General features: G+C 37.1%; 1 protein-coding gene and 1 pseudogene across 1 annotated transcript; both read left to right on the forward strand.

The window, feature by feature from the left end:
• Positions 1-7,941: 7,941 nt before the first annotated feature.
• Positions 7,942-10,968, forward strand: LOC140960257 (uncharacterized; annotated as a pseudogene).
• On the forward strand, positions 9,726-10,721 carry LOC140959268 (uncharacterized). Its single transcript, XM_073417142.1, has 2 exons — positions 9,726-10,082; positions 10,155-10,721. Exons 1-2 carry the CDS (start codon positions 9,726-9,728, stop codon positions 10,719-10,721), a joined length of 924 nt encoding a protein of 307 aa, XP_073273243.1.
• Positions 10,969-22,560: the final 11,592 nt, after the last annotated feature.

The following is a 22,560-nucleotide window of genomic DNA, read 5'->3' on the forward strand; positions in this document are numbered from 1 at the left end:
CCAAACATAAAATACAAAAAAATAACCATATCTTAATTTAAAAAAGTGACCTTATAAAGTGCAAATGATGGATATTAACTACTTCGTGTAAAACATGTGATATCAAGAATATTTGGTGTTCTATACAATCGAACACATGTTTTTAGAGTGGTGGATAAACACTTCATAAATTTTAAATTTTTGTAAAACACAAATATGATTACTACTGACTTAGTAACTGCAATCAAGATTCTGACTTAAAATTTCTCAAGAATCATGCATGTTATTCATGTCAGTTAGGTAAGCATGTGAGATCTAGTTTTAAAAACAAATGTAACAAATTAACAATGTTATGCTTAAAACTATTGCATATGGATCTATTCGGTCCAATTCTTATAATTATCTTAAGGGAATGAAATATACTCTAGTAATTGTTGATGATTTCTCACTATTTGTTCATATTTTTAAGTGGTAAAAATTGCACAAGTACCCAACTGATTAAATTTTTTAAATGTATTCAGAATGAGAAATCAAGTTCAGTAATCAAGATCAGAGTGATCGAAGAACTGAATTTACTAACAAAATTCTTGAGTTTTATTTGTCATTTTTGTTGAGTACTCAGCTGTCCAGATCTCCTGAACAAAATTGAGTAGCTGAAAGGAGAAACAGAACCTTGAAATAAGTTTCCAGAACTATGCTTGCTGATTCAGGAATCTCACAAAGATTTTGGGGAGAAGCCATCAATACTGCATGCTATACTGAAAATAGAACAATACTCAACCAGAAAATTGATAAAACTCCATGTGAAATATGGAATGAGAGTAAGCATTATATGTCATACTTTCACATTTTTGGATGCAATTGTTATATTCATAATAGTTGTAAAAATCATTTGACTAGTTTTGATGCTAAATAAAATATTTGTTTTAGTCTGAGATATCCGACAGTAAGTAAGGTCTTTAGAGTTTTAACAAAATAACTTTAAATATTGAAGAACTGTGTGTGTTGTTTTTTTTTTATCAAACAGAGAAGACAAACAAACAAACTGATCTAAATGATATAAGCAATCAAATAAAATACATCAATCTAGATGATGAAAGTGAAGATGAGAAGAATATAAACAAGAGTACTCTTCAGTCACCTGAACCAGAAATACTAGATTGATCAGTTATACAAGATGAGAAATTTAATATCCAGACTATTGTCAACCCTTATGATGTTCATAATGTTAACAACCATACTAATGAAAACCCAACTGAGGTAAGTCAAATTGATCCTACTCCAAACAATATTTATTATAATCCTTTGGGTCCATGCTACAGATGGAATAAGAAGCATCCTCCTTCATTGGTAATTGGAAACCTCTCGGCCCCATTAAGAACAAGAAGACAGATGCTAAATGAGTTCTTACATGCTGTTTTTATCTCACAACTGAAGCCTAGGAAAATTGATGAAGTACTGATAGATAGTAGTTGGATAGAAGAAATGCAATAAAACTAAATCAGTTTGACAGGAACACAATATGGCACCATCATCAGTCAATCATTGGAACTCGATGGGTCTACAGAAACAAAATGAATAAAGATGAGATTGTGATCAGAGAAAAAGTTAGAGTGATTGCACAAGGTTTTATAGGGAAATAAGATATAGATTTTAATGAGATCTTTGCACCAGTATCCAGACTTGAAGCAATCATAATTTTTCTTGCATATTCTACCTATAGGAACTTCAAAGTATATCAAATGTATGTAAAGAGTTCATTCCTAAATGGTCAACTACAAGAAAAATTACATGTTGAACAGCCATCAGGTTTTGTTAATCATGTTTTACTTGATTATGTATTTATATTAAATAAAATTTTGTATGGACTAAAACAAGTACCGCGAGCCTGGTATGACACTTTATCACAATTTTTACTTGATCATGGTTTCACAATAGGTTCATTTGATAAGACCTTATTCATTTTTTTTAAATGATCACTCTCTGTTAATACAAATTTATATTGTTGATATGATTTTATGTTCTACTGACTCAAAACTCTGCGAGAAGTTTACTAAACTGATGCAAGACAAATTCTATATGAGCATGATGGGAGAACTAACATTCTTTCTCGGTCTGCAAATCAACAGCAAGAAAACAAAATCTTCATCAGTCACACTAAGTACACCAAAGAATTTTTAAAACGATTTGGCATGAAAACATGCTCTGCTGCAGCAACCCCCACGAGTTCATCAGTTATGCTTGATAAATACGAAGGGAGAATATCATTTGAGGTAACAATGTATCGATGTTTAATAGGTTCAATATTGTATCTAATTGTCAGTCGACTTGATATTATGTTTGTTGTATACATGTGTGCTAGATTTTAGTCTGATCCCAAACATTGTCATTTCTTAACTATAAAACTTATTCTCAAATATCTAAATGGGACGCAAAATGTTGGATTATGGTATGTTAAGGACTCATCTTTCATTTTAGTTGGTTACTCTAATGCATATTATGTAGGGTGTAAGCTTGATCGAAAAAATACTAGTAGATGATATCAGTTTCTGGGAAACCGATTGATTTCTTGGTTTAGCAAAAATCAAACATCTATTGCAACATCAACTGCAGAGGCTGAATACTTAGCTGCTGGAATTTGATGTGCTCAGCTACTCTGGATTCAACAACTAAGATACTATGTGATCAATGCTCAAGAATCACCAATTTTCTGTGACAACACCAGTGCAAGTGCTATCACATACAATCCAGTGTCGCACTCTCAGACTAAGTGTATAGCCCAAAATAATACACGTAAATCCTTGCATTTATTTAAATTGCTAAATTATTTATTTAATTTTAAAATGATTTTAGCAAGGCATGATTGATTGTTGTGCATGACTTTAAATTATTATATATTTAATTGATGCACTTTAAAATATTTTCTTGAGTTTTATGTTTCAGGCGAATATTCGATGCGGGATCGGAAAATGAGACCGGTGACGATTTAGGCGATTCTTGAAAATATGGTATTTTATTTCAAGTCGAGAAAACTAGTATTTTAAATGGTATATGAAATTTTAAACATTTTAAAGCCTAAGTTAATTTATTAAGTGATTTGAGATTTTTAAGCATTTTCAATAATTTACAAAGTTGAGTAGTGGGGATTTTTAAACCTTGCAAATTTGTTTATTTAATCTTTTATTGGGGTTAAGTAATTAGATTGTTATTATTTTATTTTTAATTATTTACCTAAACAATTCTTGTAGCCCCTATGTTAATCTATGTTAATTATCTTGTGACCAAATATGAACGGGTTTGAAAGCCGGAGAACGTGTCTGGGGACCTCTCCACCCCAGTAAAGTATGATCGAGTTTTGATCAGGATTGAAAAGTGGTAAAGTATGACCAGGGACCAATCCACCCGGTAAAGTATGACCGGAGATCTTATGTATGTGGTAGTGGACATCCTTGCCAGCCCAGTACTATGGTTTAGTATGATCAGGCGCACTATGTTATGGGTCACTTGCTTTGAAACATATCTCTACGCAAAATGATGATGATATGCATTGTTAGGATCGGTTTGTTGGATGGAAAGTGTTTAGAAGAGGGGGGTTGAATAAACACTTAGAGATTATGAAATCTTTTCGTAGTAAAGTATCAGTTGTTAGAGTAGGTGCCCGTCGAGCCAAGTGTTGGCCGAGGGTTCATGTTTAAGCTCTATGTATAAACAATCTTTATTTTAATAATATTTGAAATTATTGTTTGGCACTTCTTTATCTGTATACCCATGCTAGTTGCATAGATAAAGTCCTTGAATATACAAATAGTAGAAAGAATATGAGATGCTCATATGATGAGTATCATGAAACTCATATTTGCAATACTGTATATTCTAAACAGTTCTTAGTCGATTCAGCCGCCGCTAAGAAGGATATAGGCCGCTCGAGTTCGAGACTAGTATCTGCGATGTGAGTACCATGTTTCATTGGTAGGGGACATTGTGATGTCCGAGCATGCAGATAGGTGCTCCTTGTAGAGTGCACTGAACAACCCTCCATAAAGGACTTTCCAAGTGGTTCTCACTTATCGAGTGGAAACGTCCTAGTTTATGGTTGTACACCATTAGTCTTTACGATTCGGGACAACATTGAGACTCTATGTGCTAGCATTGCACTTTGAGATGTTTACCGACTCTCAAGGGGTCATCGGGTGGCAAGGCTGGGTGTTTTGGCGAAACATATAGGAGTCGATGCATTGTAGTCGGGGATTCACCGCTTACCTTCGGGTATGGATATCCTATGTGATCTCATGTGTATGTAGTTTGAAATATCTGATCAGAGTATGGTGGTAATTATGAAAGGAGTTTCATAGATTACACCATCGATGCAACTACGACATGACACATAGTATCGATTCATTGACAACTCTCGATATACCAATGGTTGTCGAATCGGTCGGGATATATGAGTTGAAGGGACCGTATTGTACGCTAACCATAATTGAATGGTTCTTGCAGGAACTATCATTTGATACCTAGGGAATCATGTAAGTGATGCTGCTAGGCGTTTAACATGATTGGTTGGGTACTATCAGACTTGAGTTCTGACGTTCTTATTATCAAGGAGTTGATAAGTAAGAATGGAGCAATTGGGGTATGCTCGCATAAGGACATGTTTAGTCCAAATCACATGGAGATGTGAACCCACGGCAAGTTGTATTAATGTACCATTGAGGGCCACACAAGTGCTAGCTTTCTAGATCCCGTTGAGAAGTAAAAATAGTTCAATGTGTTGAACGGCTTATAAAAGAGTGTATAAGCGTAAGGAAAAATAGAAGTATGACTTCTATGAGAGAAATATAAATTTTAATTTATGAATGTGTTCCTAAATTAAAAGTTGACAAAATAAATAATGTATTTGAAAATTGTGATTTTCATAAATATTATTATGGACTAAATTAAATTAAATCAAGTGTTTAATTAATTAAACACTAGTGGGCCTATTAGAGTCCAAATAATTAAATTAATTCAAGTGTTGAATTAATTAAATCACATTGGGCCTTGTAGAGCCCAATTAGAAATAATTATTAAACTAGTGGGCTTGAGTAAAATCAAGTAAAGGTTAAATGGACTCAAATGTGTTTGAGACAATTTAAATAAAAGTCCATGGGCTTTATAATTGTTATAAGCCCAAGTAGAATGCATGATTGGGAGGTGAAGATTTGAGAGACTACTTTTTCAATTATCAAGGCTTGGTATGCAACTTTTTGTTTTAACTTTTTTGCACTACAAAGACAACTCATTCTCCCTTCACTCCATCACCTCACTTGGCCGAAATCTCTCCACTTTTTCACTCAATTTTTCGCTTCATTTTGGTTGAAGAAAATATACTCTTCTCAAAGGAAAATGCCATACATTTTCTAGTGCAAGTGTAAGGTGGATCTTCCTAGTTAGTGGTGGGCTTGATTTTGAAGGAAGGACTAAAGAACAAGGAGAGCTTGTAGATTTGTCTTGCCTTTGAAGAGCCAAGTTGTTTACAACTTGGTTGGAGCCATTACATCAATCTTTGAGATTGATAGGTAACATTTTAAACACCCTATGAATGTCATAGTTGTGGTTTTATATTTGCTACACATAATAGTAGAGGTGTTCGAATTTTTGCTTGAAAATATTTTTGAAAACTTTCGTTGCGCATTTGGAACACCTTAATCGATCCCTTTCATCAGTTTGGTGACAAACTAATATAAGAATCTTGTCGGTCAATAACAATCAGTTTAACTGATAACAGTTGCGGAAAAATAAACTGATTGAAAGATAGAATAACTAACTGAAATGATAACACACAGAGATTTATGGATGTTCGGAGAATTAAATACTCCTACGTCACCCCTTCTATCAAAAGGATAGAATATGAACTAAAAGAATTTGATCGATACAAAAATTGTACAGACCCACTTCAGCTTGTACTTAACACTGCCAAAACTGAAACTCTTAGTTAACAACAATTTTCACAGTTCTACGACTGATCTTAGCACAACTAATCTAGTTAAAGATCGAAGGTAATACAAAAATAGCTTGTGCTAGTTAGCTCGAAAAGTAGCCTCAACTGCTACAGATGGATCTTTTAAGCGTGAGCTTTTAGGCTTTGAGTATGAATAAATCTCAGCAGAGTAACAGCAAGGTTTTCGAAAATAGTTCGTGTCTCTTATTTTTTCGACTGATCTTCTCGTCTATTTATAGGCTTCTCTTCCAACGGTAACTTTAAATAATATTTGAATCTTATATCCGTTGATTGCACGTCAATATTCCTCTGACATTCGTATACTGTAGTCTCTGAAATGCGGCGTTCCACTAAAAGTTGCAGTATGCTTTGTACTGTTTTTGGTTGAACGGTTGAGTGTCCTTTTCAACTGATGATGTGTACAACTGAATGATCAGTTGATAAGCAGTAGCTGATAAGCTCACAACTGAATGAATCAACTGTTCTGTTTCCAACTGATCAGTCAGTTGTCTTCGAAAGTCCAGATAGGCTCAACTATCAGTTTCCAACTGATCAGTCAGTTCTCTTCGTCAGTTCATTTCAGCTGGATTCAGTTGCCTTTGATAATACACGCGATACTCTTCAGTTAGGCAAACTTTCAGTTGAATTGTGTAGTTCGATCTCTTGAACAGTTAGTCCAATAAATATATGGTTTGTCAAACATCCGAAATTATGTTTTCAACATGCATGTTCAAGTATGTATAATGCAAGTACGTTTATGAAAATATTTATGAATCGATGGCACGTCTATGTTTATGTAAGTATGTTCAAAGTTTTAAGTTATGTATGAGCTACTTTAAAATGCATGTGGTTTTGTTATACGTTACTTGTTATTCTCAGTTTATACATCACTAGACTTGATCGATGCAGGTGAGGACGAGTTTGAGGAGACGAGAGACGGGGATCAGTGAGCTGGCTCGGACTGCGGTGGACTAACCCGAGGACCGCCTTAGTTTTCAAGGATTTTATTTTTATGCATGATAAAATTGTTTACTCTGAATTTTAACGAATTATTTCTTTTTGTTTAAAACAATCACTTTTGCAATCTCGTTACATTCCAAATATTTTGTCAAACATTTTATTTGTAATGTATTTTGAAAGATGATTACTCAAATTTTTAAGTATGTTTAAAAGTACGGTACATCACACTAAGCATATTGACATCCATCATCATTTCATCCGAGATCATGTGTTGAATGATATTAGACTTGAATATGTCTCAACTGAATAAAAAGCTGCAAATATCTTAACAAAACCGCTTGCAGAGAATAAGTTTTCTCACTTTAAAAATGTTTTAGGACTTAGGCCCAGTTTGGTAGGTAGTACTAAAGTTAGATACACTGTTAATAATTTGTTTGCTTTGGTTTTGGAATTTGTTACTGACTATTAGTTTGACAACATTCAGTGTTTCCGTGCGAGTGTAAATCCAGTCATATAATGTGGATAAAAACTATCCGACAACCCCAGAAAGTGAAAATGACCGAAATACCCCTGACTTAAAAAATCAAATTTGCAAATGTGTCTTCTTTACGTCATTCTCCTCATTTCTTCTCTGTCGATTCTTCCCACTGACCGCTGCTGAAGAAATACGAATACGTTAGGGGCGTAGGAAATCCACATTTCTATTACAGATCTGAAGAACTTGCAAGATTAATCGAAGGTAAAACTCGATAAATTACCTTCTAACCTACGTGTGATTACTGACGTCGGATCTGTTAATTTACGCCTTCGAGAGTAGATTTGTGAGCGATTTATGTTCTTTTGTTTTCGATTTGTAGTATGAATCTGTGGTAGAAAAGAATAATGTTTTGTTCTCGTTTGTTTGTTGTGTTATTGTAATGTATTGACTTTTTTTATTTGTTAACAAATCCAATGAAATTTGGCTCGTCCTTGAAGATAGTACTTGTTCGTTGTCATTTTTTCTTTGGGTAACATGTATTCTATTTTTGTGTTTATATAATGATGCTGTACAGAAATTTTAATTTTTTTAACAATATTTGTAAGATTTGTTAATTTATGTATTGGTTTGATCTAACATTTTTTATACTTGGTAAGTAATTGTGCGTAATGGACCGTAGACGTCATAACATTAGAATTTTCTTCCTGCTACACCAACTGATGATCCGTACAATTTTAATGGTGTGTCTGTTAACTCGACATCGTACGAGAGTACTCGCCGAACGACGTCGTCAACAACGTAGAACGTCAGCTTCGTACAACATGTCGGGAAGAATGAATGCTCAAATGAAACATTTAAGAAGAATTATTGAAACTGGAGATGTTCAATGTGTGGTTAATTTGAGGATGAACAGAAATGCATTTGCACAACTATGTTACTTGTTAACTCATGTCGGCGGGCTGCATCATTCTAGATATGTTAGGATTGAAGAAAAGGTGGCTATATTTTTGTCCATTTTGGCGCATCATAAAAAAACCGAGTGATCGGTCATGATTACATACGAAGCGGTCAGACAATCAGCACACATTTCCATGAAGTCTTGGGATCAGTACTGAAGCTACATACTATACTGCTTGTCAAACCTTCCCCTGTCGATGAAACTTGCACCGATGAGACGTGGAAATGGTTCAAGGTAACAGGAAAATTTGATGAATACTACTTATTACAAATTCCATTTATAATGTACTACGTACAATAACTTTTGTAGGAGACATCCTGATACATATTACTCGTAATTTTTTAACTTATTTTGCAGGGTTGTGTAGGTGCGTTGGATGGTACATATATAAATGTGAATGTTCCAATTTTAGAGAAGGGAAAGTACAGAACCAGAAAAAGAACCATAGCAGTGAATGTTTTGGGAGTCTGCAACCGAGATATGAACTTCATCTATGCTCTTTGTGGGTGGGAAGGATCGGCAGCGGATGCTCGAGTTCTTCGTGATGTATTATCACGTCATGACGGACTTAAAGTTGAAAGAGGTTAAAATATTATGCAATGTAGTCATATTATTTCACCATTCTCTGTTACTGGATTCCTTTTGCATTAGTGTTTTGAATTGAAATTTACTAATGAAATGTATGAATTCAATGGTAGGTTGTTACTATTTGTGAGACAATGGATATGCAAACGTCTAGGGATTCTTGACTCCGTATAGAAGAGTACCATACCATAGGGATGCTTGGGGCAATCGCACAAATGCTCCAGAAAATTATAAAGAACTCTTCAATTGGAGACACAACAAAGCTAGGAATGTGATTGAAAGAGCTTTTGGCTTGCTTAAGAAAAGATGGGCTATTCTTCGCAGTCCTTCATTCTACCCACTAAAAACTCAGAACAGGATCATAATGGCTTGCATTTTGTTACACAACTTCATCCGATCTCAAATGCCAGATAATCTTGTCGATGAGATTGAAGAGGATACATTCAGCCCAACGCCGCTGACTGAGAATTACTTCATTGAGGATTTTAATTCCTCCTATGTATGGGATATGTGGAGATAACTTTGCAATGTCGATGTACCATAACTAAGAGAAATGTTTTATGTTATTGTATTTGGTTTGCAAACTTTATTTTGTGTCGTATGTACGTACTACTTATGTGTGTCAGAATAATTGTTTTTTGTGAATTATGTATTGGAATGAGTGTTGTACTTTAAAATATGTTCTCAGGATTTGTTTTCCTTTTTGCAGTATATCATTTGCATATCTCTACCTAACTTCTCAATTTACTTTGTAACAGGTAAACATTGCAAACACATTCGAATCAATGGATATCACAAGTGTGAATTCGAAAGGTAAAAAAACAGATAAGCTGCGTCGTATTTGGACAGCCCCTGAGGAAGAGGTTCTAATTGTGGCATTGAAAGATATAATAAGCAAAGGATATAAAACCGAGAACGGAATCGGATTCCGTAATGGCTATTTACCATTATTGGAATCTGCACTTCAAAATGCTTTCAAAGATTCAGATTTACGTGAGCATCCTCACATAACTTCGAAAATTTATGTGTGGAAGAAACATTATGGATGTTTGACAACATTGCTAGCAAAAAGTGAGATTGGTTGGAATGACACAGAAAACATGATAGACGCTACAAATGAGGCCTGGGATGCGATACTGAAGGTTAGTCATTTCAGTACAATATTTGAGTTTAATATTTAAAATTTTTACTCTTTCAAATAGATTATTATTCAGGTGGACAATAATGCTCGTGTTATGCGTTACAAGCGGTGGCCACACTATAAAGATTGGTGCGAAATCTTTGGCTACGACAGGGCAACAGGTGATCGCGTGGAGACTTTCTCAGCGGTTGTTCAGGATGTCTTGAATATGACTGAGAATGAACCCATTGACATGGAATTTGGCATGGATGACTTGTACCGGCCACTGGAAGGAGATGATGAATCAATGTCTGTAGCTCAGAGTCTCCCTTCAAACACAAAAGGAGTATCAAAGTTGAGGACAAAGAAACGCAAGCAATTAGACGATGTTGACAACCAAATTGTTGCTGCAATCAATAATTTAGCTGACATAACAAAGGAGACAATGTCAAACCTCATCAAGGAAATGTCATCTGAGTCGAAAATTGAATGTGCTATGGATAATGTGTTGGCCACCTTAGGAACCATCCCGGAATTAACTTTAGACGAGAAAGTGCGTGTGGCGGAGCTACTGGTGGATAACCCCAACAAACTAGCTTTGTTCTTGCGGCTTGACCTTGAAGGAAAAATCAGCTTAATTACACGGCTACTAAATCCATAATCTCACATGGTATGCGGTACATGAACTAAATGGTTTAGGTCTTTTTGTAATGGCCCGAAGTATTGTGTTTGTGGATGTTCCCACTTTTGTATGCTGATGAATAAGGTATCTTATTTTGGGACATTAATATAATACATGTGTTTTGTTGTATGAAGTTTTGGTTGTGTATGTATAATTGGTGGTGCTATGTAAATTTGCTGGTGTTTCGGTTGGCAATTGGTGTGGTTATGTTGTGTGTAAATTTTTTGTTGCATTAGGAACAAACTTGTATGGTGCGAATGTTGAGGAGTTGAATGAATCATTTTTTTTTGCAGTGACAGTATTGCTATTCTAAAATTAAAGTCCCAAGTACACTGAATCAAATATAAGTCAATTGTACGTGGTCCAAAAGCAGAAAGGCCTACTCCAAATTTTGAGTTTCGTACTTGGTGGAAAGGTCACTGCCGATGGAAGATTGTTTGGTTGTGGAGGTTTAATTGAGGTTAAAAAAAAACACTTATATTGAGATGAACTCACTGTCAAGCACTTTATCAAACCGAATAATAAATAATAAAATATAGACTTCAAAATAGTCATATTTAACTTCCGTTTTGATAGTAACACAACACTATAGCAAAGAAACAAAGTCACTTTAGTCATAATTTTTTTACATCCACATTTACAATGTCATCCATGTACACAGGATGCTTAAACATACCAAAAACAAAAGTTGGTACAAACACCACAACGACAAACGTTTCGGAAAGCAAAAAGCACTTGTGATCGAACGTTTAAAACAAAAGGTTTGGTGCATACACGAGATAGTTCTTCAAAGAAAGATATATAAGGTAGCATAATAATCATATACTTGTACGAAGTTTCATGTGGAATGCGCTGAGTCATCCGAGGATTAACACATATCCATCTATTTCATGCTGCCGTAAGGTTATCTTGGAAGGGCAACCAGTGGGCTGGGCGTTGAAACGTTTGTTGCATGATTTGAAAACTTCAGTGCTCGTTTTGTAGTACTCATCCGGTGACTTCTTCCAGGGATTGTTGTTGGGAGTGATTAGTTTTGGTAGATTCGACACTTTTATTGAAACAGGCGCCTCTTCCTTGCGCACATTAGTGTGTTCTCCTTCTTCATTCACTTCTTCATCATCCGAAATGATAATGACATCCACCTTGTACTTGCTAGTTACACTCACTTCCAATGACGATTTGTACGTGACAGACATTGTGGGTGTGGTCTGCAGAATCAACAAAATTTGTGAAACTAGACCGAGCATAAATTTGTGGTGTCACCCATGCAAGTGTGCTTATTTAAGTAACAAAAACACATTAAACATTGCTCACCAACCAGAGAGTAAATGCTTGTCTTTCACAAGATATAGAGGATCGTAATGATTTGGCATCCCACCATATGACAACATCTATTGTCATAATGAATCTGTGTCTTGATCACGTCTAAACAATGTTCTGTGCAATTAATAGGTGCAGGTAGACGCCTCCTAAATATTAGGTTAGTGTTGATGAAGTGAAAACAGTCATAATATGTGAAGGTAGACGTGTAATTTGGTGATCAATTCTAAACAGTACAAAGCTAGTAGACAAGCCTCATAAATTGAAAATGACAATTCTGAGTAAAATAAAGAAAATTGATAAGACCATTTAGACAAGTGTGGATGAACAGCTTACCTATTATCACAATTTATTAAACCCCTCCATAAATGTACACTCCTAACCAAATCATTGCCATGCAGACAAACACTTGTTTCGTAATCGATATAAATCGCGAGCATGTACATCATCTCGCATTAAACCCAGAAATATGTAAAATCGAAGAACAATAAAAACATATGTCAAAGAAAAATACTTACCCGTCACTGCTTTGTAAGGTTCAAAGCTACACTGTAATGACTTGGGTTGTACATATGCTTGAGGTAATATAGGTGCTCATCATGTTGAACATGAAAGTCAAGAAAAGTAAAAATTAAACAAGTGCTCATAATTAAATCAAAAACCGTGAACAAAGCCAAATAAGTAACTCCACATAAAACCTGTTCGTAGAACTTGCACACAACACATATGTCTCACTCATCAAAATTTATGCAAATACATGTCATAAATTTGGACGAAACACTTTTAACACACCACTACATACTTAAAAACGCAATTTCTCAGAATCTCAAGACAAGGGCTATAACCAGGAGGATAAGAACGCAGATCAATGCACATATGAACCCAAAACAACAACAAACATGATCACGTGAATAAGGCGTGATCTTCAATCCATGATTCGGTAACTCATATCTTGTACTTGACATGCCACGTTCCATTTCATAAGATTGGTTGCTGGCATGTGGATGAGCTCCCTTCGAACGACGAGCGTATGGCCCAGATGATGAGTTCCTTGACTCCTTCTTACAAAACATTGGGGTACTAGTATGACATGAATGATCTTCAAAATTATTTGAGTGGTTATCAGATTTATACGACTGTTCCTCGGTGGGTGTTACGTTCCTTCCATGGTACTCAAGGTACCAAGAGAAACTTTTACGATGTTTCAGACCCGCTGGACATATATTGTAATAGTGCCCAGGACGAGTCGAGTAATCCCCAGCTTTCCGTAATATCATTTCCCCGTTTCCACAATCGCACTGTGGTGGTGTCTTCAATTCCATGATACCTATAAATAAGTACCTCATTTTTTAAACCTTTGCACACAGATTCACGAGCACTAATTATGTTGGATTAATTATTCAAGTGACGTATTTGTACATCTATGTTGTAATTACTACAGATTCACGAGAACTAATTATGTTGGATTAGTTATTCAAGTGACGTATCTATACATCTATGTTGTAATTACTTTCTGAAGAAATTACTGGATTTGAGAACATACTAGAAAAATTTTCGACTTCAACTAATGAATCTTTCATGTAGTTTCATAATAGCATTATAATAAAAAAAATTCGATGATTGAGTAATCAATTACACAAGAACCCTAAACCCCAACAAAAAATAAAACTTATGACAGATACACATAAAAAAAAACTCTTCGCTGACTCAAAATATTATAAATTGGTTTCTGTTAAACTTGGAATTAAAAGATAACTTGAATAAGAATTTCGAAAATTACTCACAATTACTTTTCTTCAGAGCTTGCTCTTGCTCTCTTCCACTGGATCTAACGTTTTTTGTAGATTATTATCTGATGTCACCTGTTGACAAAAGAAAAATAAACTAAGAAATACATGATCAAGGTCTATGTTACCTCTTCGCTTCAGATCTTTGACGGATCTCGCCTCAGATTTCAATCTTCAGGGACGAAGAAAGGTGAGAGGGTTTGCAATTGCTCTGTGAGTTATCGGAAGACACGATGTTGGTTTGGGGAGGAAATTACTTTTGGTTTAGAAATGCAATATTAAAATGAAGGGTATTTTGGTCACTAATGCATTTATCATGATTTTATCAATCTCACTTATTTCACACCACACATGATATTATATATCTCTCAAATTATTAATCTTATCATATCAAGCATTTATCAATCAAATTATTAATCATTCAAATATCACATCCTACATACCAAGCGAACCCTTATTATCTTAAGTGTTGATTATTCTGCTTATGGAACTTGAGTCTCAAAGCCATATTGAGATAAGACTGTAGTCAGTCACTCTTTGAGTCTTGCTAACTGTCGGTTTGTTCTATAGCAAAATTGACATATGCACTCTTAGTCCAACTGATCTTATCATTCAATAGCTATCTTTAATGACTTACTTTATTCCTTAATAAATCTTTTCAGAGTGACCTAAAAAGTTTGATTGTATTCATTTGAAATTTTTTAAAATATTTTTTTCCTTCTATTTAAAATTCTCCATAGTCAGACTGCCACATGTATTGTCTATGAAATTCAAAAGGTCAGACATTATAAATATCATTTAGGTTTTGTATTCTTTCTTTACCAATATCAAACCTTCATAAAATCGATTTTGCATTCTCGTGATTTTCAAATCTCTAATCATTCACTTATCAAAAGTTTACAACAAAATGGCTGCACTTGCTACTTTGGCGTACATCATGAATGCCCTAGCTGTTGATTTTGAATCTATTCACTTTATATAAGACCATGCTATCACTACAGTTTTCAAGTCAATCAAGTCATCTAGGCTTCGAGCCTTTCTAAGCTCTTCTTTGGAGATCTATGTTCCAGAACTGAAGAAGTTCTATGGAAGAGGTTTTGTCATTGATGGTTGGAAGATTGTTATGCCAGTAGAAGAATAAAATATCCTTATTGACGAATGATTATTCTATACTCTATTTTAGTTACCATCTGAAGGGATCTTTGTAATTTCTGAAGTATCTCAAAAATCCGTTGAGGAAATACAAAGCAAATTTTCTACAACCAGCAAAACCATCAAGACATCAGGTCTTAAAAAAATAGAGATGAAGCTAGAATATCAGTTGCTTGCTGACATAGTGGCTAAGTCTTTGTTGGCCAAGGCAGGTTCCTTTGCAGCCATTATTGCTGAGAAATTCTTGGTCATGAGTGAAATTTCAACTGGAATGAAAATCAACTGATCAACCATTATGTCCCAAACCCTAAAATCTATGATTCAATAAGAGAAACAGTCTCATGGGTTTGCTTTTCCACTCTCGAGATTATTTGAAGGTGTTGGATTAAACCTCAGTAATCCTGTCACCTTTCATAAATTCAAGGCTCTCAATGCCTCTGATATTGCATCTCTCAGGACAAAGGGACAAGCTCTGAACATTTCTTCAGCTTTGAACAAATTTTCAAAATAACCCACTTTAGGAACAGTTGTTTCAAGAACACGTTCAATCTCATCCTCGGAATGGTTGGAAGCTTTGAATAAATTTTCAAAATAATCCATCACAATCTTTGACATCTCTTTATCCCCCGTACACCAATCACCATGGCTTGAGACCAATCCGGGAATGGAGTTCTGTCTTAGACGAGCAGAGGCTTTGGAATGGAAGTACCGTGTATTGCGATCTCCATCCTTAAGCCAAGATATTCTACTTCTTTGTCTCCAACACATTTCCTCTTTCGAGGCAAATTCCTCGACTTCTGTTTCTAATATTTTGATCTAATCTGAGTGATAGCTCCATTGGGCACTTGTTCGGAGCCTATCCAATTTTTCTCTTTGTGATCGTAGTCGCCTAGGGATCTTTCGAAGTTTGTTGTTATCCCATTGGATTAGAGCCTTTTTACACGAATTCATGTGCTCCAGCAAAGAAGAACATTGATATCTTGGTCCTCATCCACCCTCAATCACCTCTTTACATTTATCCTCCATTAACCAACCTTTTTCAAACCTGAAAATCGACCTGCAAATCCCATTACCTGCTCGGGTATGAGTCTACTCCCCAAGAAGTTTCATACATATTGGTCTGTGATCTAAGTGGAAATAGCTTAAAGAGGTCGCACTAGCCGTAGGAAAAAGTAGGCGCCAATTCAAGTCACCCACAAAACGATCCAGATGCTCAAATATAACATTGTTGGGATCTCTTCTATTTACCCATGTAAAGAACTCACCATTACAGTGAAGATCCTTAAGTTCACATACCTCGAGTGCATCCCAGAAAGCTTGCATTTGAGATCGAGCCCTTCTATTGCCTCCCATCTTCTCAGTTTCAAAACATATTCATTAAAATCTCGTCCTACAAACCAATGTAGTTCGTGAAGTTCTGGAATACCTCTAAACTGATGCAATAGTTCCCATGAAAAATGGAGAAGAGGAGTTTCGGGCTGGCCATAAAATCCGGTGAAACGTCACTCATTCTTTGCTTCCTGAACAATACAATCAATATTCCCATGCAAATATGATTTTATCGACACGTGAGATGGATCTTTCCGAAGTAATGCTAATCCACCACTCCTGCCCTGACAATCCACTATGAAATATCGTGAGAATCCCAACTTATATTTCCACCATCTGCATTGAGTCTCTCTCATTTTGGTTTCACTAAAAAAATAAGAGATCGGGTTTCTTTTCGACGATAAGTCGCCCCAATTCACGGATATTCCAAATTATAATATTCATAAGGATCGGCGGGTTTGCGAAGCAACCACCGCCGCTATATTGGTAGATTCTGAAATCTCCTCGCCACTCTTCACCCTTTTCTTTATTGGGCTTTTGTAAACCTGTTCTATATAATCTCCAACAATCGGTATAGCTCTCTTGGTCCTTGAGTTAGCAATGGGCATTGACACTTCCTTTACCTCCTTGCTCTTTTCTCTAGCCTTACGCTTCCAATGCTTCGATCCAGAGGCTTTATCTTGGCTCAGCTTCATTCCATCACTCCGTACCTCAAATGCCTTCAACCCCAAGGAAGTCATTGGAGGTCAAATTTGCTCCAAAGTAAGGATAGGGGCTAGAGATTTTGAATTAGCTAGAGATGCCCAATCTTCTACATTATTCTGGACATGACAGATCATTTTTCTATATTGTTGTGTGGCTGGGATCCTCACTAGACATAAAGGAAATTCCACTCGTTACCATCTTGATCAAGTTCTGATCCTCTGGTTGTTTTGAGACATCATGTGGGTTTGTTTCGTTGCTAGTATTTTCAGACCGAGCTTCACTGCCCCGAGAGTTCCTTCCTCTGCCTAAATGAGACGAAGCCCACATCCAATTACCATATGCGAGATTCACCTTATCTGCTAGTATATCAACACACTCCCGACAAGAATGCCCCATAAGCCAGTAAGATAAATACATCCTCTTCATCCCTCATAGTACTAATACGGATACACTTTCTCAGTAGATTTGTAATATTGATACGCACCCGTATTCTGGCGAAGCGCCCCAAAAAAGCACCATTTTTGCCCTTGTCCAGTTCCACAACCGTGCCTATCTGCCGAAAAAATTTCAATAGAAGATCCTCGTACATGAGCGCTAGAGGGATATTATGAAGTTGTACCCAGATAGTGGACTCGTCGAACGACATAGATCGTGGAGTATTCCATCCAGTAGGTTCCTTAAAAATGATAAGGTTTCTCGAGAAATTCCATGGGCCTTCTACCAAAATTCGAGCCCTAGCACGAAGAGAATTAAACTAAAAAACAAACGTGTTATAACCTTTAGCTTCTATGGAAATTTGTCGTTCCGTCTGAAGAAATCGAGGCATCTGTTGATGGAACGCTTCTCTATTAATGGCCTTTGACGATAGAAATTTTGCCACCAAGCACCGTGATAGACGTTCCTCCTCGATTCAGATGTCTGCGTCATTGAGATTAACAGTTTCCTCTGAGTCAGTAAAAGATAGTTTCAAATCATTTATCAAACGTGCCATTACATCTGGATTCATAGTGTTGAGAAAGTAGAATCAACGCACAAATCAAAGAATGAAAGTGTGGCTCAAACCTAGAGATACAAGAGGCCAATCCTAATGGCTAGAGAATTTCTCGATTCTTGTTCATAACTATAAGGATACCTATATTGGTGTTTAAACCAATCAATGTGGTGTTAATACCAATGTTAACATCCACCCACTTGTGTCACGCCCCGAAACTCGGGATTGACACAGGTGTTGTTTAACAATCACACGACCGATAACAACAAGCCTTTGTAGCACAGTATACACCAAACCAGTTTATAATTCATAATATAAACGTAACAACAACTGTCTTTACATTAACAAAATCCAAACGAAATAGTAATTAATGCGGAAGCGTCTTACAATTCATTAAATCGTAAAATTCGAAATAAAATCTATTACTAATCTTGCGAATCACCAGCCCCATAATTGTTCAGACTCCTCATCCTCAACCTGTTCTTCGGACTTATTTGGGAGGGGAGAGTAAGAGGGATGAGTATTTTGAGAAATACTCAGTAAATGGGGGCGTTTTGAACACAACATAAAATTTTCCATCATTTTCGAAATTTACATATAAATACAGCATGCTTTTCATAATCGTAACATCATATCATAACATAATAACACTGCGATTTTCCACCTTTAACGGTTTACTGACGTCAGTCCCTAAGTTTTAATCCTCTAAGGGAACGAGGCCATAAAACGGTTCTATCCCACCGTGAAGGGCCATATGTTGGAATTCCACCCATTTTCAGGGAATCTTCACAGTGTCAACACAAAAACGTATCAAAATTTCATTAAAAAAATGTATAGACGGGAGACGGAGCTCGACCAAATTTTTAAAACCAAACCGAAATTTCATATGCATAAAACCAAAATTTAAAATTTTAAAACAAGCCCACTTATAGCGTTTATTGATGCTAAAAACGTTGGTGCTTAGCTTCTCGAAGTGGATCGTTCCTTACTTTTCACTCGGCGGCTCTTCGGCTTGGCTTTCTAGGACGGATTTTGAGTAGAACTTCGGCTAGGTCAAGGTGCTAGAATTTTGAAATTTTCAGCTCTAGGATTTCGAAATTTGGGGGTGGAGAATGAGTAGAGATGGTGTGGTATTTATAGGTGAGGGAGATGGATCTAAATTTGGCACTAAAATCCTACCAAAATTTGCTCCAAATCTCTCAAAATTTGGCTCCAATCCCGTTGCTTAATTTCGAAAATATGGTTCCCTAATTTGTGAGATTTCTTGATCTCATGACCCTTGATTTGGCTTGAAAATATGGTGGCTAGATCCAACGGTTTTGGTGCAAAGTTTTGATGCTTTCCTTCCAATTAATCAAGCATCTAATCCTCACAAAATCTTGGCATGTAATATGGTTGGATTTTCGAAAATTCCTAGCAAATAATCATGCCTTAATCCTTTTAATTTGCATGATACTCAAATCTTGCAAGACTCTCTTCCAAATTTTCGAAATTGCATGCCTTAATATGAATATTGTTGGCTTGATAATTAAGATTTTCAATAATAAAATCTCCAATACAAGGATTTCAAATAAAAGAATCTTATGCTAATAAAATTTCCTTCCAAATATTAATTATTGCAAGATTTTCGGTTCTCACATCCCTCCCTCTTTATGAGAAGTTTCGTCCTCGAAATTGGAGTTGGCTTGGTCTCCAAATAGGTAGGGATATTCCTTTTGCATCTTCTCTTCAACTTCCCAAGTTGCTTCTCGCTCTGTGTGGTTGGACCACTGCACTTTGACGTAGGGAATGATGCGTCGTCTGAGGACTTGTTCCTTGGTGTCCACGATTCTGATAGGGACTTCTTCGTATTTCAGTCCTTCTCTCGAGTTTCCTTCGGTCAAGAGTGGTCCTACTTCTAACATGTGACTTGGGTCTGGAATGTACCTCCTCAGTTGGGACACGTGAAACACGTTGTGGATTTTTGACATGCTTGGTGGCAGTGCCAATCTGCATGCTAGCGTGCCCACTTTTTTCAAGATTTTGAATGGTCCAACATATCGAGGGTTCAGTTTCCCGGCCTTACTGAATCGGACAACTCCTCTCATAGGCGAGACTTTCACATAAGCCTTCTCGCCCACGTTGAACTCTACAGGCCTTCTTTTAAGATCTGCCTAGCTCTTCTGTAGGTCTTGAGCTGCCTTGAGCTTTTCTCGGACAATTTTAACCTTGTCCATTGTCATCTAATAGCTCAGGTCCCACCACGGATTTCTCTCCCACTTCATCCCAGTAAAGTGGTGACCCACATTTCCTTCCATAAAGAGATTCGTATGGAGCCATTCCGATGTTGGTGTGATAGCTGTTGTTGTAAGCGAACTCAATTAAGGGTATATGAGTGCTCCAGTTGCTACTGAATTCAAGGGCGCATGCCCTCAGCATATCCTCTAAGGTTTGTATGGTTCTCTCAGTTTGCCCGTTGGTTTGCGGATGATAGGCCGTACTTAGGGCCACTTTTTTGCCCATGGCCTCTTGAAAGCTCTTCCAAAAGCGCGAGACGAACCTTGGGTCTCTATCAGATAGGATGCTCACTGGCACTCCATGCAGTCTCACAATATTATCCATGTACAGTGAAGCCAACTTGTCGAGATTGTAATTCATGCGGACGAGTAGGAAGTGTGCGGTCTTCGTGAGTCTAGCGACGATCACCCATATACCGTCGTGGCTTTGCCTAGACTTTGGCAATCCTACCACAAAGTCTGTGAAAATATGCTCTCATTTCCACTCGAGGATTTCCAGAGGTTGCAGTAACCCTCCAGGTCGCTGGTGTTCTGCTTTGACCTGCTGACATACTTGACATCTGGAGACGAATTCGGCTACATCTCTTTTCATGCCATTCCACCAGAAATTATTCTTGAGATCCCTGTACATTTTCGTACTGCCTGGATGGATTGAGAATTTAGACTTGTGTGCCTCTGCCATTATCTCTTGGCGAAGGTTATCACTGTCGGGTACACACAGTCTCCCTTTCATCCACAAGATTCCCTTGTCATCAATCTGATGATCTTGAGATTTTCCTTCTCTGACATGATCCTTAAGTTTGGTTAGTACTGAGTCTCGATCTTGATTTAGCTTGACGGTCTCTTGTATACATGGCTGGGCCGAGAGAGAAGCTAGAGTCACCTTGTCTGGGCCCTTCCGACTTAGCGCATCAGCCACTTTGTTTGCTTTCCCCGGATGGTAGCTTATGGTCAAGTCATAGTCCTTCAGAAGTTCGATCCATCGTCTTTGCCTTATATTCAGCTCTTTTTGGGTGAACAAGTACTTGAGGCTCTGATGGTCCATGAAGATTTCACATTTAGCACCATAGAGGTAGTGCCTCCAAATCTTTAAGGCGAAGACAACCGCTGCTAGTTCCAGATCGTGCGTAGGGTAGTTCTGCTCGTGCGGTTTCAATTGCCTTGATGCGTAGTCGATCACTCTCCCTTCTTGCATGAGTACGCACCCTAGACCTTCCTTAGATGCGTCACTGAAGATAGGGAAATCTTTATTTTCTGCGGGCAGGATCAATACTGGCGTGGATGCGAGTTTCTCTTTTAGTGTCTGGAAACTCTTCTCACAACTTTCATTCCATATGAATTTAGAATTCTTCTGTGTGAGTTTCGTCAGTGGTACGGCTATGGAGGAGAACCCTTTGACAAACTTCCGATAGTAACCTGCCAATCCAAGGAAGCTTCTAATGTCGGTGGCGTTCTTAGGTCTCGGCCACTCTGTAATTGCATGTACCTTCCTTGGATCCACTGATACTCCTTCTCTCGAGATCACGTGCCCTAGAAATGACAAACTCCTTAACCAGAATTCACACTTGCTGAACTTAGCATAGAGCTTATTTTCTCTTAAGGTTTGCAGAGCAAGGTGAAGGTGCTTCATGGCTCGTCTCGTCAGGAGAATAGACGAGGATATCGTCGATGAATACCACTATGAACTGATCTAGGAATGGCTTGAATACTCTGTTCATCAGATCCATGAATGATGCCGGTGCGTTTGTCAGACCAAAAGGCATCACTGTGAATTCATAATGCCCATACCTGGTTCGAAAGGCTGTCTTGGGGATATCTTCAGCCCTGACCTTCAACTGGTGATAACATGTCCTCAAATCCAGTTTAGAAAAGATGGCAGCTCCTTTAAGCTGATCAAACAGATCGTCTATCCGAGGTAGAGGGTATCTGTTCTTGATTGTGAACTTGTTCAGTTCTATGTAGTCGATGCACAATCTCATACTCACATCTTTCTTCTTAACGAAGAGTACTGGAGCTCCCCACGGGGACACACTCGGTCAAATTTTCCTTTTATCTAGCAATTCTTGGAGTTGTTCTTTCAGCTCCTTGAGTTCGGCTGGTGCCATTCTGTAAGGTGCTTTAGAGATTGGTGCAGCACCAGGGACCAAGTTGATTTCGAACTCAATTTCACGGTCCGGGACCGTCCCAGAGAGTTCTTCTGGAAAAACATCTAGGAACTCTCTCACTGTCGGGATGTCTTCCAGTTTCTGCTCGACTTC

Source organism: Primulina huaijiensis, chromosome 15 (assembly GCF_012295235.1).
Source record: "Primulina huaijiensis isolate GDHJ02 chromosome 15, ASM1229523v2, whole genome shotgun sequence".
Taxonomy (NCBI): domain Eukaryota; kingdom Viridiplantae; phylum Streptophyta; class Magnoliopsida; order Lamiales; family Gesneriaceae; genus Primulina; species Primulina huaijiensis.